This window comes from Coenobita brevimanus, chromosome 71 (assembly GCF_032717465.1).
Source record: "Coenobita brevimanus isolate Jiangsu-jjx chromosome 71, ASM3271746v2, whole genome shotgun sequence".
Classification (NCBI taxonomy): domain Eukaryota; kingdom Metazoa; phylum Arthropoda; class Malacostraca; order Decapoda; family Coenobitidae; genus Coenobita; species Coenobita brevimanus.
In genome coordinates, this window is record NC_137024.1 from 55,143,288 (window position 1) to 55,161,133 (window position 17,846).

The 17,846-nt window shown below is 42.9% G+C and overlaps 1 protein-coding gene across 1 annotated transcript in view; it reads right to left on the minus strand.

Annotated features, from left to right (window-relative positions):
• LOC145406784 (metabotropic glutamate receptor 8-like) overlaps positions 1-17,846 on the minus strand; it is a 315,468-nt gene that overhangs the window by 110,330 nt on the left and 187,292 nt on the right. The window contains exon 5 of the mRNA XM_080277881.1: positions 3,353-3,507. Within this exon, the coding sequence (XP_080134007.1) occupies positions 3,353-3,507 (155 nt within the window). The remainder of the gene's footprint in view (positions 1-3,352; positions 3,508-17,846) is intronic.

Below are 17,846 nucleotides of genomic sequence, written 5' to 3' on the forward strand. Positions count from 1 at the left end.
TCTCCTTCTCTCCGTCTCCACCTATCCCTCCCTTCTCTCTGTATGGACTTTCTTTCAACAACTCCTTTTTCTCCCCTTCTCATCTTCTTCCCTCCCTCTCCCCCCACGTTCTCCCCCTTCGTTTATCTTCTTTCCTCCAGGATCTTTCACTCCCTTCGCTCTTTCTCCCCAGTCTTTTCTCTCCCTCTTCTTCTTCCTTCCCTCCTCTTCCTTCCTCCATCCCCAGCCCGCTCACTTTATCTCTCTTCCTTCTTTCCCCACTCCTCCTTTCTCCATCCCAAGTCCTCTCAGTCTGTCCTTCTTCCCACCCTCCTCTTCTTCCCTCCATCCCCGCTCCTCCTCCCTCCATCCCCGCTCCTCCTTCCTCCATCCCCCTCCTCCTCCTATCTCTCCTCCTTCTCCTCCTCCTCCTGTCTCTCCTCCGTGTCTGCGTGACCAAGTAGAGGAGGAAAGACCACACTGTAATTATTTTTCCTCCCTCATTTCCCTCACTCACTTGCTCACTCTCTCACTCTCTTGCTCACTTTTTTGCCTGGCTGAAATTTGCTCTCTTAATTTAATTTTTCGTCCTGCTGACTTTCTTTTTCTTTCCTTGCTTTATTGCTTTTTTTCGACTTATTAAAATTCTTGTTTGTTTTCAGTTTTTTTTTTATTCTCTCTCTCTCTCTCTCTCTCTCTCTCTCTCTCTCTCTCTCTCTCTCTCTCCCCTAATGAAGTTACTGATCTTTTGTAATTTTCAACTTTTTCTTTTTCCTTCCTGCCAATCATCATCATCTTTATTTCTTCTCTCCTTTACTACCACTTTTCCTTCTTCTCCATTTATTAACCTTCGTCCTTCCATCATCACTTTAAAAATATCTTCATAATTTTCTCTTTTTCTTCTCTCTTGCATTTGATCCTCGCAGCCTTCATCGTCCTCTTACTACCCTTCTTTTCTTTCTTCTTTTTCTTCTTCCTCTCTGATCTCTTCTTTATTCCTCTTCCTCTTCTTTTGCCTTTTTCTTCATTCTTCTTCCTTTTCTTATATGTTCCCCTGTCTTCTTCTCCTTCGTTGTCATTTTTTTTCCCCATACTTCATACCATCGTTCATTTTCGTCTTCTCTTCTTCCACGCTTAAGATTCCTTCCTTCCTCCCTCTAATCTCTAACAACTTCTTTTTGCACTTTCCCGTCAGTAATATCTCACTGCCTCACCCGTCCCATTTTATCACTTCCTCACTTCCACTCCAGCCGCCTTTCACGCAAATCTCATCTCTTTACAGATTTTCCCTCTAATACCTCAATGATCCCCTCTTCAATTCTCCTTCAAAAATACTTCAATTTCCACCAATCCTATCATATATTTTCCGTGGTCTCATTCTGACTGCCTTCCATTTCTATCTCAATTCCAAACACATTCTTTCTCTAATTTCCCAGAGATTAAGTCACAGTTTCTTTAATTTTACCTCAATTCACCATAACTTCTGTCTTCATTCCTGTTTTCGCTCCCGTTAGAGTTACATTATACCTCTATCTCTAACTCTATATATCTTCTCCCTAATGTCCCACCAATCTTCTCTCTCAATTTTCTTTACTGTTTGTAGCTTCACTCTCCTCACAACTTCTTCGCCTCTGTCTTATTTCCAGTCTGATTCTCTCTCTCTCTCTCTCTCTCTCTCTCTCTCTCTCTCTCTCTCTCTCTCTCTCTCTCTCTCAGTTACCTTCAAGCTCCCGATCAGTCTTAACTCTAGACAGATTTTAACTTCAACTTCCCCCACAGCTACTTTCAACATCTACCCAAGTCCTTCCAAATCTTCTCTCTACTTTCAGGACAGTTCTAATTCAGTTTTCCTTCAGTCCTACTTGAGTTGTTCAGAAATCCTCTCTGTACTCCCACCGCACCTAATCCCTTCTTCCTCCGCTTCTTAAAGGTTCTCTGTCTAATCTTTCACCTTTTCTTCAATTTCCATTTCAATCACATTTTAAGCATCTATCAGTCCTCTTTATCTCTCCTTTTTCCTTTGTCTTTTATCTTCTTCCTGTGTTCTCTCCTTTCTCTTGTCCCCTCTTCCTCTCTCATTTCTCCTCTTCCTCTTTCTTTTGTCTTCTCCATCTGTTCTCGTCCTTGGTCTTGTTTTGTATCCTCTTCCTCCATCACCTGTCCTCTTCCTCTGTTCTCTTTCTCTTTCTTCCTCTCACCTTTATCCTCGTCTTCTCCTCCCTGCTCCTCTCTCCTCTTCCTGTCACTTTTATCCCTTTCCTCTGTTCTCTTCCTCTGTTTTTTCCTAACTGTCTTTCCCCCTTCTATCCCAGCTTACTATCCCATCTATCCCATCCCAACTCACTATCCCACCTATCCCATCCCAACTCACTATCCCACCCATCCCATCCCAACTCACTATCCCACCCATCCCGCCCCAACTCACTATTCCACCCATCCCATTGCAACTCACAATCCCACCCATCCCATCCCAACTCACAATCCCACCCATCCCATCCCAACTCACTGTCCCACCTATCCCATCCCAACTCACTATCCCACCTATCCAAACCAAACTCCTGCTCTCTCCAACACGTCACAACTCTTCCTGACTTCCCCTCTCTCTCTCACTCGTATCTCTCCCTTCTCTTCTCTCCTTCTCTCTCCTATCTCTCTCTACTCTCCTTCTAGGCGTCTTCTCTCTACCCCTCCACCTCTTTCCTTCTCCTTCTTCTATCTATTCCTCTTCTCTTCATCTTCCCCTCACTGCTGTTAGTCTCCTTTTCCTTTTCCTTTCTACCTCTCTTCTGTGTCTGCCGTCTCTTTTCTGTATTCCCTTTCTCCTCTCCTCCCTACACTTGCATCGTTTTTCTTTCCGTTGCTACTCTCCTCCTCTCTCCTTTCCCTCTCTTCTCTTCTCTCTCTCGCTTCCCTCTCTGCTGTTCCTCTCTATCTCTTTCTTCATTTTGTTCTTCCTCGTCCTGTCTGCTGTTATTTATTTATCTTACTTTTTCCACCACCCCCATCATCCCGTCTCTCTCTCTCTCTCTCTCTCTCTCTCTCTCTCTCTCTCTCTCTTTCTCTCTCTCTCTCTATCTATCTTTCTCTCTGTCTCTGTCTGTCTCTCTCTGTCTGTCTGTCTGTCTCTCTCTCTCACTGTGTATGTCCTTTTATCCCCTCTTTTCCTATCCATCCCACTACATCCATCTTCCAGCTCAATTTTCGTCCTCTTTTATTCCCCCTTCCTCTCTCTATCCCCTCCCTTCTCCCACCCCTACTTCCCTTTCTTTTCCCCTCTTCCTTCCCTCTCTCTGTCCCTCTTCCTCCTTCCCTTTCTTGCCCCTCTTCCGTCCCTCTCTCCATCCCTCTTCCTCCTTCCCTCCTGCCTACTTACCAGCCAATGATGACCTCCTCGGCAGTATGGTGATGGCCCCCAGCGCTGCCTCCTCCTGGTCCCTCACGGGGTGGATTTTGGCCCCCCAGGAGTCAGACCCCACCCACAGGAACTGGCCAGTGCGACCCGCCTTTACCGCCGCGGCCAGGAGGCGTCTGGGGGAGGGGAAATTATAGAAGTATTAGGCTGCAGGGGAAGTTATAGACGTGTTAGGCTGCAGGGGAACTTATAGACGTATTAGGCTGCGGGGGGAATCATAGACGTATCAGGCTGCAAGGGAAATTATTGACGTATCAGGCTGCAGGGGAAATTATAGACATATTAGGCTGCAGGGGAAATTATAGATGTATTAGGCTGCAGGGGAAATTATAGACGTATGAGGCTGCAGGGGAAATTATAGACGTATGAGGCTGCAGGGGAAATTATAGACGTATGAGGCTGCAGGGGAAATTATAGACATGAGGCTGCAGGGGAAATTATAGACATGAGGCTGCAGGGGAAATTATAGACGTATCAGGCTGCAGGGGAAATTATAGACGTATCAGGCTGCAGGGGAAATTATAGACGTTTCAGGCTGCAGGGGAAGTTATAGACGTATCAGGCTGCAGGGGAAATTATAGACGTATCAGGCTGCAGGGTTATAATATGCTCCGCTGTGCTATCATTCCTTGTGGACGTAATCATCTGCCTGTCTACTTATCTGTCTATCTCTATGTCTTTATCTGTCTGTCTATCCATGTCTGTCCTTTTTTTAGGTTTATTTGTCTTTCTCTCTGTCTCTGTCTATCATATCTATCTCTCTGTTAATCTGTTTGTCTACCTAGCAATCAATCACTCAGTTTTTTTTAATCGAGGCAAAGATGCACTTGACAGGTTCATGATAATTGGCTGAATGCAACATGTCCGAATACCATGGTTGTCTTTCAAATAATGACCGGTAATGTGATGCGAAACCTATTAATTATTTGACATGCAACGATGCTGGTCTGACCTGTTGCATTCAGCCAGTCATCACCAACCTGTCAAGTGCATCTTCGCCTCGATAAAAAAAAATAAAAATAAACTATATATCTATCTGTCTCAATATCTATCTGTCCGTCACTTCATGCATCTTTCTGTCTGTCTGTCCATCTGGCTCTCCATCTGATTATTTACCTTTCTAGAATATGTATGTTTATTTCGATACCTAATGCATTACGAAAAATTACACCAAAGTCCCTAGAGTCAAACGAATCACCAGAATCACCTTTAAATTTGCATGATTGTATATTCATGGCTCTGACGAAGCGGAAGGCATCAGGGGGATAAGTGAAACGATGCAGAGCCGAATAATTAGACAGAACGACACTCAGACCTAATTATGAGACGAAAATACGCAGCTGATAACCAAAACAGAAGTTCTTATAACAAAATCAGTATACATGGATATGAATGGTTAAATACACGAACTAAATCCACGTAGATAAAGCCATAGACGTGGAAGTATATGGTTAAACAGTGCCCATCAGCAGGTAAACCCAAAGACCTCAGGATATGCAGTAATGTAAGGTTAATTGGCAGGACACAGGTGCCTAATTCAGAGGTGATAGCCAGGCAAAGTTTGGTGCGGGATGCCAGGGTAGGTACGGCAAGTTGGACGCCTTAGAGGAAAAGATGGGGGAAGGACTCAAGTTAGGATGAAGATATTTGCTACCTGAAGTGTGCTGAAGTTGGGCCTAAGATTGTGTAAGCGTATGTTCCCGTTATAGTACATGAAGTTAACGAAATGGCTCCCATGATTCACTCGACTTAAGAAAATCGTCTGGCGTAAGCTGGAATAGAATACTAGAGTTATTATGACCATGAGAGGGTTAAGTTTTTATTCCCTTTCATCTCGAGGACGTCTTAATTTATTCCTCCCTAATTTCAGACGATTTTACTCAGCTTAAGAAAGACCTCGAAATAAAGGGGTTAGAACTTTATTGTCAACACCCCTTGTACAATAATGATTTTCTTTGTATTTTCTGGACCCCTCCTCCCTTCAGACGATTTATTGAGCTTGCGAAGGACCTCTCGTAGTGAAGGAGTTAAAGAGTTTATCGGAAAGAGTGGACAGGATCAGAATTGGGTGTTTGGTTAAGTTTGAGAATAGAAACGAGCAGAGCTAATTAGGATAAAAGGTAGAGCGCACACACACACACACACACACACACACACACACACACACACACACACACACACACACACACACACAGAAAGATAAAAAACAAGTGTGAGAGAGACCAGAAACAAGTGAGCGTGAGAGAGACAAAGAACAACGTAGTGCGTGCAACAGTGAGTTAGTGAATCAGTGTCAGTCAGTGTGTGTGTGTGTGTGTGTGTGTGTGTGTGTGTGTGAGAGAGAGAGAGAGAGAGACAGTGAGTGCGTGTGACAGTGACTGAGTGCGAGACTGTGTTGCGCAAGTGCACCGCAGGAGGCTAATGGGCATAACTGGGTAATGGGATCCACGCTAGTAATTGTGTGTGTGTGTGTGTGTGTGTGTGTGTGTGTGTGTGTGTGTGTGTGTGTGTGTGTGTGTGTGTGTGTGTGTGTGTGTGGCTAAAAGGACGTACACACAGGTAACAATGCCGCCTCACTAAATATCACGTTTATATCTGTGTGCGACTGTTTGTGCATACAGCATACCCGGCTACGTGTGTGTGTGTGTGTGTGTGTGTGTGTGTGTGTGTGTGTGTGTGTGTGCGCGCTCTCACCTGCAAGCTCTCCAATCCTGCCCAAAACCCCGAATCATTACATAGTTGTGCCTCAGTTAACGCGGTGATGGTTGTTACTCGTAGACCGGGTGACTAACAAGCTCTGCACAGCGGTTGAGAGAGAGAGAGAGAGAGAGAGGAAGACACATGGCCCTCGCTCTTCGTGTCCACCCCTTAGCCTTACCTACAATATATGACCTACGACCCAACACTCCCTCGCTTTTCCTTCAAGACATATATAAAACCCACGGCCCCTTGACAGGCACGCATACTCACTTCTGTCCACCTTTTTAAACAGCTGAAGGTACGATAAGAGTCCTAGATGTTAGTATTGTGATGTTTTCGATATGTGAAGTTATGATTTCGTGATATTCAGTTTCATTTTAAACTAGATAATCGTGTAATGATTTTTTTTTTAACGAATTGTGATTTAGTGAGGTTAGATTTAGTATAAGATAATAATATAATATAATTTTTGAAAGCGAAAGGAATGATTTTATGAGATCTGGTTTCTTAGCAGGAAATGGTGCAGTGAAGTTTTTTGACAGTTGAAATGAGTTGATGAAAGTTTGTTTCGATCTGCGTCAAAGTGCAGTAAAAAACGATTTAAGTCAGAGCTTCGTAATAGTTGATAATTAAACCTTTGTTAATACAGCACTTTTTTTTATTTGCCCAAGAATCACCTACCGCGGTTTATACGTTGCCCCGAGGCACCCTGTACTTTATAATGGAAGCTGTAGTGTCTGAAGTGACCGTGCCCTTTTTTCCTACTTAAATTCTGAATTAGTAAACGTTGTATTGGATTTATATCAGCAGATTGGTGACTTACGAGGAATTAAGAACAAGTGTGCTATCAAATTTACTACTGACGCTGACGTTCCTCTTACATTAACTCTCTGGTATTCTTTCATCGTATTTGTTATCCTCATTTGCCTCGTCACTCACAGGTGTTCAGGTGTAATGAAATAGTTCCGTGAGATGTCTGTGTTTTATGGTCCTTTCTCAGTGCAGTTGATTAAACCTGGCATGCATTCACCCGTTTTGAGAAATAAATGGATAGATAGTTAGATAGATAGGTCGGTAGATGTAGACAGAGATATATTTGATAGATAGATAGATGGGTAGGTAGGTAGGTAGGTAGGTAGAAACTGAAAATGATGATATACGATAGAAAAATAGATGACAGAACAGATTAATAGCTATAGATGGATATACATAAATAAGGTGAGAGAGAGAGAGAGAGAGAGAGAGAGATCACCTGCCCAATCTAAGCTGATGATCTTGCCTGAGTGAAGAAGCTATTATAACGCAATTTTTTTTATTATTGTGGTAGGAAGAAGAGGAGGAGGAAGAGGAGGAGGAGGATGAGGATGAGGAGGAGGAGGAGGACGTGTGCTTATGTGTGTGTGTGTGTGTGTATGTGTGTGTGTGTGTGTGTGTGTGTGTGTGTGTGTGTGTGTGTGTGTGTGTGTGTGTGTGTGTGTGTGTTTATTGTTTTAATAGCCTTGTGTGACTTGAATTAGTGTGAGAAATATGACTCTCAAAATAGACCCACCTGTTTACATAAATCAACGTATGTATGTTTTGTGCCTATGTATTTATGGATGGATGGACGGACGAACAAGGGTGTGTGTGTGTGTGTGTGTGTGTATGTGTGTGTGTGTGTGTGTGTGTGTGTGTGTGTGTGTGTGTGTGTGTGTGTGTGTGTGTGTGTGAATCTCTGGACACGTAATTACTATGGTCAGCGAAGCGAGGAGAAGAGGGAGAGAGAGAGTGGAGGAAGAGGAGGAGGAGGAGGAGGAGGAGGAGGAGGAGGAGGGAAGAGGATGCGAGAGAAGGGAAGAAACAGGGAGAAGAGAAGGAGATTTGGACAGAATAATGAGGGAAAGAAGAGGAAACTGAGATAGAAGAGATGAGAAGAGAAGAGAGAGTAAAAGAAGAGGGAGAGAATATGAAATAATGTGAGAGATGGGAAAAGAGAGGAAAAGAAGAATGAAGCGGAATAAATGTGATTAAAGTGGATAAATTTCCTTGGCATTGAAGGGAATTAAGTTTTAAATTAGAGAAATATAATTGAAGGGGAAACTAGTCAATTTCTTTTAACTCATTCAGTAATAATATAAGTGTCTGAAGGTAACAGGAAGAAAATAAAGGAATGCGTCATCATGTAAAAGAATTAGCACAGCCGGCAGTTTCTTATCTTCAGGGTAGTCTCTCTTAAGGTGAAGGAAATCTTAAGACGGTAGTAAGATAAACCCCGCCTAATAGAGAAAGACCCAAGTAGTTTACCTTTTAAATACAGTGATGTTTTCTGTTTTCTTATCTCCAGACGGTTTTAAATAATGTTATCTTTATTTTTTTTATTCAGATTTGGAGGGGTTATACACATCCTTTATTTACTCCTTTACTACAAGAGGTGAGGAACATCGTCTGTACGTAGTAAGAATAAATCGATAAATTAAAGTCACTGGAAGGAAGGGTTAAAGGTCAAGCAAGGTCAGCGTACAACCGCACTTAATATTTCTTGAAGGTTAAAGGTCAAGGGAGGTCACTGGAGATAGGTTAGGTTAGGTTGGGTCATCTCGGGTTGCATTAGATTAGTTTTAAGTCAGGTTAGGACAGGTCAGGGTGTCTGGGTTGAGATTATTATTATTATTATTATTATTATTATTGTACTGTTATTATTATTATTATCATTATTACAGTTACGATTATTATCAATACTATGATTATGATTATGATTATTGTTGGTGTTATTATTATTATTATTATTATTATTAAAGATGTGACAATTTTTTTCTGAAGTTTAGAGTTTTGTAGATACAGTATGTTATTTAGAGTAGGGTTGATGGAGAGAGAGAGAGAGAGAGAGAGAGAGAGAGAGAGAGAGAGAGAGAGAGAGAGAGAGAGAGAGAGAGTTTGTGGCGGTGGTGTGATTTGCGGTGATTAATGTGGCCGGCCTGGTGTGTTGGGGTTAAGGTTATTTGTTCTCAGGGAGGGGAGGGGGAGGAGAGGGGGAGGGGAGGAGTAGAGGAGAGGGAGATGGAGGGTGAAAAGGTGAGAAAAGGTGAGGTAAAAGAGGAAAGAGAAAGGTAGAATGGAGAGAGAGAGAGAGAGAGAGAGAGAGAGAGAGAGAGAGAGAGAGAGAGAGAGAGAGAGAGAGAGAGGGAGGTCGTAATTAAACACAAGAGAGTGTGAAGGACAGACCGAGATACGGGGGGGGGATGGGGAGAAAGGGGGGGAGGGAGGGAGAGGAAAAAAAATTTCTGGAGGGGAGGATGCGGGTTGCTCACACGATAAGAAATGTGGAAAGTTGTTGTGGGGGGACAAAACTCTCGGCAGGAGACAGTGAGGGATGAGGGGAGAGGGGAGAGAAGGAGAGGGGATGGGAGAGGGGAGGAGAGGGAAGGAGAGGGGAGAAGAGGGGAGAGGGGAGGGGAGGATAGGGATGAGGGGAGGGGAGGAGAGGTGAGAGGTGAGAAGAGGGGGGAGAGGAGTTGGATGGGAGAGAAGGGAACGAGAAGAGATGAGGGGAAGAGAGGGGAGAGGAGATGGGAGAGAGGAGGAGAGAGGGAGAGGGGGTGAGGGGGTGAAAGAAGATGGAGGAACATTAGTAGGAGAACGAGGAAGGAGTTGAGGAGAGAAGGAAGAGAATATCATTTAAAAAGAGGAAGTGATGGCAAGGAGTATAGTGTATGGAAAGAGGAAGGAGAAGAATACAATACAGTTCACATAAAAGTCAAGAGGCGGAAGAGAGAGCAGAAAAATAAGAGGAATAGATTCAAGAGAGGGTAAGTCACGCAGAAGTAAGAGGTGCAAGAGAGTAGTGCTAAAGAGTAAGGGGTGGAAGAGAGTAGTGCGGAAGAGTTAGAGGTGGGAGACAGAATTGTACAGAAAAGAAGAGGTAAAGAGAGCATTACATTTAAGAATAAGATGAGAGAGAGAGAGAGAGAGAGAGAGAGAGAGAGGAATGAAACTAGGAAAGGAAAAGCAAAATGAATGAAGGGAATTAAGGAAATGGAGAAAGAATCAATCCGAAGCGAAGACCGAGGAAGTGGGAGTTGGAAGGGAAGTTACAAGGAATGGAGATTAGGGAGGAAGCGATAAACGTGGAGAGAGAGAGAGAGAGAGAGAGAGAGAGAGAGAGAGAGAGAGAGTACAACATAGGAGATTATGGAGGAAGCTGCCGCGACGATAAATGTGAAATAGCTCTAGGCGGGAATTGGTTTGAGAGAGAGAGAGAGAGAGAGAGAGAGAGAGAGAGAAAGAACGAGGAAGGGGAAACTAAAAGGAACAAAAACAAAAATACCGAATTAGAGAAGACGGATAAACCAGGAAGAGAAGGAAGCGAGAGGAGAGTAGAACACGAGGAGGAAGGGAGCGTGGAAGGAAGAATGTGAGAGAAGCAGATGAATGGAGGAGAGAGGGGGGAAGGGATAGCAAGAAGGAAGGACCGAGGCTTGAGGGAAGGAGGGAGGGAGGGAAAGTGAAGAGAAGGAAGGAGGAAGGGAGAGGAGCAACAATCGCTGCCTTACATCAGCTTGTGATTAAACACACTACAAACTTCACCACTCCCCACTCCTGTCTCACCAAATCACGCTCTCTCTCTCTCTCTCTCTCTCTCTCTCTCTCTCTCTTTGTGTGTGTGTGTGTGTGTGTGTGTGTGTGTGTGTGTGTGTGTGTGTGTATTACTAGCTCCGTCCTTATCTCTATCTCTCTTTCCATCACCTTTCTATTTATCCATCTTTCACCCTTTCCGTTTATTCATCCATCTATCTCTCCGTCTATCTATCCAGCCTCCATCTATCCCTCTCCCCGGCCCAGTCACGTCGCCAAACTTGTGCAGGCCATCTCACTACGGTCCAACTTATGGCCCCCACGAACCCGCCTCTGGCCCCTCACAGCAAGAGTCAAAAGTTTGCATGCTATTCTGCTGCGTCTCTCCTCCCTGACGTATCGAAAAGCAACCCTAAACTACACCTACCACTATCACCCCTGCCCTACCAAAATCACCCTACCATACCACAACCCCATGCTACCATATCACACCCACCCTACCATACCAAGTCACCCTATCCATACCACAACCATCCTCCTCGACCACACCAACCCCTACCACTACCACCCTTACACACCCAACCCTTCATGATATCAAAGAGAATCACCTGCTTGCGGAGAAACATGATCAATCCTCTCTTATCTTAGAAAAATTAGCCAGCGGAGAGAAACGAGAAGTACAGCAGAAGAGGTGAAGTACACGGTGCATCTTTCCATGGTTGGGGGTAAAAGGGAAACGTTTTTTGGCGTTACTTTGGTGTCGTACGGCTGTGTTGATTGAAGAAATTGTTGCAGTCTCAGTTGCAGATGTAGAAGTTAGAGAAACAGGTGGAGGGAGTCTGAAATGATTGTGTTATACCAAGACGGTTCGGGATTATTTCCAAAGTACCGTAATCTTTTAATTGCATTGTTACGTATGGAGAAAGTGTACACAGGTAAGGTACGTTTTAAAACATGTCAGGACCGCATTCGAAATTCAAAAGTAGCAAACTTCAATTGAAACTGTTATAGACACATTATATACGCAGCTTCTTTAAAATGTTCTAAGATGTCCATCGAAATTATTGCAAATTTTAATAAGAATGATCAGTCAGATGTTATAGTTATATCAAAACGATACAAAATCACCCAAACTTGGCAGATTCTCCGTGAAAAATAAGTCGCAGGCAATTTAATTTGTCACATTTTGAATTCTAGTCATCTCAGAATGGTGTAATGTTACGTTTACGGCAAATTTTCAGAGAAATCACCATTTTTAGAAAGAACGTAGACAGGTATCTCAAATCGATAGAGGATTATAGCGAATAATCTCTCGCGTTTTCCTGGAAATAGCATAATGTAGAATTTTAATAGCAATCTTGAAAAACAGAATGAACAAGTTACCTCAAAACGGTACAGGATTACAGTCGAAATTGTCCTAATGTATTTGAAAGGTTTGTTATTGTTGTTGTGGCCTTAGTTTTTTTTCAAAATGTTTTCCCTAAGCTGCAATCTACCATCCTTCTTTTGGGGGATAGGGTGGTAGTTGAGGCAATCCAGGCAGTTGAGTCGCCCAACTATTTCTGTACCACCACATGAAGGCGACCCTATCCAGCACCACCACAGCTAGGGAGAATACGCACACAGGCATCTCAAAACGGTACGCACACAGCCATCTCAAAACGGTACGCACACAGCCATCTCAAAACGGTACGAGATTGCAAGCGAATTTCTGCCCCAATTTTGTGGAAACGGTGCAAAGATCAATCCGCGGCATCTCGCGTGGGATGGGGGAAGGGTACCAATTTGTAACTTTAAGAAGTCTGCGCTATCTGCCGACAGCCCCAACTCTGCACCAATAATTCTCGCGCAATCAGAGGACGGTAGCAATTGTCTTCCTCCAGAAAAACATGAAAAAGGGAGAAAGAAAAAGGAATTGTGAGAAAACTGCGTCTTCTCGTCACACACACACACACACACACACACACACACACACACACACACACACACACACACACACACACACACACACACACACACACACACACACACAGTATAATGCATTCAATCTGCCAGTCCTTCAGGCGTGCAGTTATTTGCGAATTAGTTGAGCAATTCGGAACTCTCGCACAAACACACAGACCCAGGCAATTCCACACAAACAAGAGGTTGGTTTTGATTCCTTCCCTCTTTCTGTTCTCGCATTCCCCCCCTCCCCCATTATCTCCCCCCCCCTATTCCCTCCTCCTCTCTCTCTCTCTCTATCATAATCCTAATCCCAGAGTATATCCACATAAAGCAAGATAAACAAAATAACCAGCAATCTCCTCCATCACCATTCATCTCCATTCCCTACCCCACACCCAAACAGCCCTCCCTCATGCACACCTACACCATCAATTACACCCACACCATCACTTACACCCATACCATCAGTTACTCTTATCCTCTGTGATGTTATAGGATGAGATTTACTGACGAAACTCTATGGACAAAAAACCCTTAGATCCTGCAGTATATTCCTTTTCCTATACCTGGTGTAATTAGCCATGACACTAGATCTGATACTGGTTTAACCGCTGATTTTCCCCCCATACATGACTGTCATTAAGCGCTTTTATTGGAGAGTGGTTTATTTCTTTTGTTTTCTCCTTTTTCATTCACCTTCTAGATGTATTCCCCATGTTTTCTTCCACTTTCTAGACATATTTCCCTGTGTTCTTCCACCTCCTAGATTTATTTCCACATTTTCTTCCACCTTCTAGATTTATTTCCACATTTTCTTCCACCTTCTAGATTTATTCCCACGTTTTCTTCCACCTCCTAGATTTATTCCCAAGTTTTCTTCCACCTCTAGATTTATTTCCCTGTTTTCTTCCACCTCCCAGATTTATTTCCACATTTTCTTCCTCCTCCTAGATTTATGCCACGTTTTCTTCCACCTCCTAGATTTATTTCCCTGTTTTCTTCCACCCTCTATATTTATTCCCACGTTTTCTTCCACCTCCTAGATTTATTTCCCTGTTTTCTTCCACCTCCTTCCCACATATATAAAATTTTCTCTATACTCTGTCTTCTTGCTGATCCCTTTACTTCGATGACGTCTTTATTTATTTATTTATTTTTAACCAGACACTTTTCTTCAGTTTTATGGAGGCATCTTGAACAGGCTTGAAACCATCTCCGCAAACCGCTTGAGTGTAGTAACGTAATTTTGTAAATAGCGTTGTTCCTATTGTCAGACTTTTTCCCCCAGCTTTATTAAGGCCTAAAGTAGTGAGGGTTCAGTGGTAGAGAGCAGATAGATTGTAAGGCATTGTTTATAAGGACCCGGATACACAAACGCACTTAAGATGATTTCCTGTCGTAAGTTGGGTTTTGAGCTGCAGGAAGGACAAGGAGGTTCCCGTATCTTCCTCTGTATCCTGTTCAGTTTTCATTAACTAAATCTTGGGAGACGAAAATAACTGCAGGTTATAACTGTTTTCTGCAGGATGATCGTCAATAGATGCAAAATCTTTCCTTGTCTAGTCTTTCCTATAAAAAACATATCTTAAGTTACGACAGGGAATCGATCGTAAGTATGTTTGAGTATCCATCCCCAGAAAACTTGACGCCGTGAAGTTGTTGAAAATCCAGGTCTGTTTAACCCACAGTTCAGTGCAATGTGTTTAGCAGGTGTCGGCCTCGTAAATGTGTTCGCTTGTGTTTTTCAGTCGGCCTCGTAATTGTGTTCTCGTTTTCATCATGGGTCAGGCTATCAGTTATCAGTTTTATGAATGACAGTGTGGAAAACTGAAACAGACTGGCGTGACGTAAATCCAGTGACATGATAAATTATAGCTGAAATGAAACGCCCTTTTCTGTGTGTGGGTGGTGACAGCAGTACGGGTCATCGTTAGTCTCACAGCCCTGGCAATCTGGTCTTCATCATCATCATCATCATCATCATCTAATCCTGTGTTGCCCCATGGGCATCGTAGGTACCCGGGGCTAGGCAAGTTGGTCCTGATATGTTAGATGAGAGGTCTTCACACCGTTTATTCAGCATTCGAAGAGACTTTTTTTTGGCCAGGAGAGGTTACATTTAGAGAGGTAACTTTTAGAGAGGTTGCATTTAGAGAGGTAACTTTTAGAGAGGTTGCATTTAGAGAGGTTACATTTAGAGAGGTTGCATTTAGAGAGGTTGCATTTAGAGAGGTTGCATTTAGAGAGGTTGCATTTAGAGAGGTTGCATTTAGAGAGGTTGCATTTAGAGAGGTTACTTTTAGAGAGGTTGCATTTAGAGAGGTTACTTTTAGAGAGGTTACTTTTAGAGAGGTTACATAAAGAGAGGTTAGTTTTAGAGAGGTTACATTTAAAGAGGTTTACATTTAGAGAGATTACATTTATCCTTCATTTACTCTCTCACTACACAAGGTCTCGAAATATAAGTAAAAATCGTGAGGAAGGAGTAAATACAAATCAGTAAATATGATATCAGATTGAAGGGGTTAGAAGTGGTTGAGTCCGTATTTACGTAGAGGATTAATTACTATGGCTTCTGTGGTTGCAGTGGGGGTCTTCGTTTTCAATTGCAAGGTCATGGTGGGTATTTACGTCATCAGTGCTCGTATTGTTTCATATGCTGTTGCTGTGAAGTGGCGCGGCCTTGGTTGAAGCTGGGTTTGTATTTGGAATCATGAATTATGTCTCGTGTGTGTGTGTGTGTGTGTGTGTGTGTGTGTGTGTGTGTGATTCTCGACAGACTACCATAAATTGCTGGTACGAGATGAAAGACCAAAATTCATAACAGAAAACCAGAGTTATAGATTGTGAATAACGAATTAAATTTCCAGGCAGCACTTAGCACTTACACACCATCCTCAGTCTAAGAAAAGGATTTAAGTGGTTAAGATGTATAACCTGTATAACTCGGATTTTCTTCGTTCTTACGGTATGAAAGATTTGGCATTCACGTAAAAGTATAGATGGAATTTTAGCAAGCAAGTTAGTTTCCCTTTTAAATCATGTATAACACAGAATCGATAACCCTGGAAAATCATACGTAAGATTATGACAAAGACCCTGTGATTCTGAACCTTCCAAAAATATTTCCCGTAGTTTGAATGAATGCTGTCAAAATTCAGGCACTGATGAGTCCAGTATAGTAAAAAAAAAAAAAAAATAAAAAAATAAAAAAATACAGTAATCACAGAATTGCCGTCCATTTCCAAAACTGTTAATTTCGCTTCATTTATATTCACCTCATTTTATGCGATTTTCAGATAGCTATATTATTTTCACCATTATCCTTAAATATAACAAACAGAGCATTACATATGATAGAAGGAGTTATATCTAAGTTACACTGCTGATAAAAAGAAGTCAACAGTTGTGCTTCATTGCAAACGATTCCTTTACTAGACAACAACATTTACGAGGAGTGCCATGTACGGAAAGCGGGACTACCATTATAGGGCCATAAGCAACATAGTATCAATTGTTTGTGTACTTGCATCACAGAGCTGCGGTGGAGATGATTTGGAGAGACAGTATGACCTCTCCCTTTGTCCTTGGTCTCCACTCACCACCAGCACCACCACCACCCTTTATCATCATCATCATCACCATCATCATTCCGTTTCCCATACTCACGGGAAGTAGAGAGGTCCATTGCCTATTCCAGGAACATTTATCGTTCATTTCTCTGGCATATCGTAGACGCTACAAGGATACTTATATGGTAAGTGATGGTCAGTAAGGCTTTAGATACTTTTTTACCCCGGCCTTTCCATCCGTCGCCACTCTTGCCTTACGTTTACTCTTGTCCTAACACCACTGCAGCGGCAACTTATCTCTTTCCCCCACACGACAGTCCCATTGAGATTAGGGTCCAAGACAGACAGCACACCATAACACCAGGACCACAGGCGGGGTGTAGGATCCGCCGCTGACATATTCCCCGCTGTGTGGAAATAGCGCCATCCATTCCTTCACACACACACACACACACACACACACACACACACACACACACACACACACACACACACACACACACACACACACACACACACACACACACACACACACACACACACACACACACACACACACACACACACACACACACACACACACACACACACACACACACACACACACACACACACACACACACACACACACACACACACACACACACACACACACACACACACACACACACACACACACACACACACACACACACACACACACACACACACACACACACACACACACACACACACACACACACACACACACACACACACACACACACACACACACACACACACACACACACACACACACACACACACACACACACACACACACACACACACACACACACACACACACACACACACACACACACACACACACACACAGGTGTAAAATGAAGGTGGACTAATTCAGAGGTGAGCCAGGTAACCAGGTGTTGACCTTACACCTACCAGTCTGAGTGGGGTAGAGTTGGGTGGGTGCCTAGGTTTATGCGCTATACTGACCCCTTTTCATTCTTGCCTTATTCTATTTCTCCTTGCCTCAGCTTGTTTCATCGTGCTTCTTCTTGCTTCATTCTTCATCTTAGTTTACCTTGCTACATACTTCATCTTATTTTACCTTGCTTCATCTTAAGCTCTCTTGGTTCATTGGATTTGTTTATATAGGACAACTAGGTATGTGGTTCTGCTTCACTGACCCCTTTCTTCCTTGCTTCATCTTCCTTTCTCCACTTCTGCGTTGGCCCGTGCTTTCATTATTCTAGGGTCTGCTTTCATTCTTGCTTTTATTCTCCTGCACTCTTCACTGCTTCATTACCCTTGCTCCCACTAGCTTCACGCTGCTGTCTCTTGCTTTCACTCTTCTCTCAGAGTCCTAAAGCACTTGTTTCTCCCATTTTCACTCTCCAGAAATTCTTCCATTTCTTCTCTGCGTATTCTCCCTACTTTTTTTTTTTTTTTTTTTTGCGTGTTCCTGCTGTACTCACTTTTTTATGGCCCTTTTTTTTTTTTTTTTTTTTTTTTTCATTACGTCAATAAGCACTCACAGTTTCTTGCTGTTTTTATTCTACTAAATGTTAATGCAGTTTCTTTGTCATTATTTTTTGTGTTGCTTGTCATATTTTTACATTTTTAGCTTCGTATACGTATTTCTGTTTTCTGCTGCTTTCAGTCTCTTACTGCTGTCACTCACC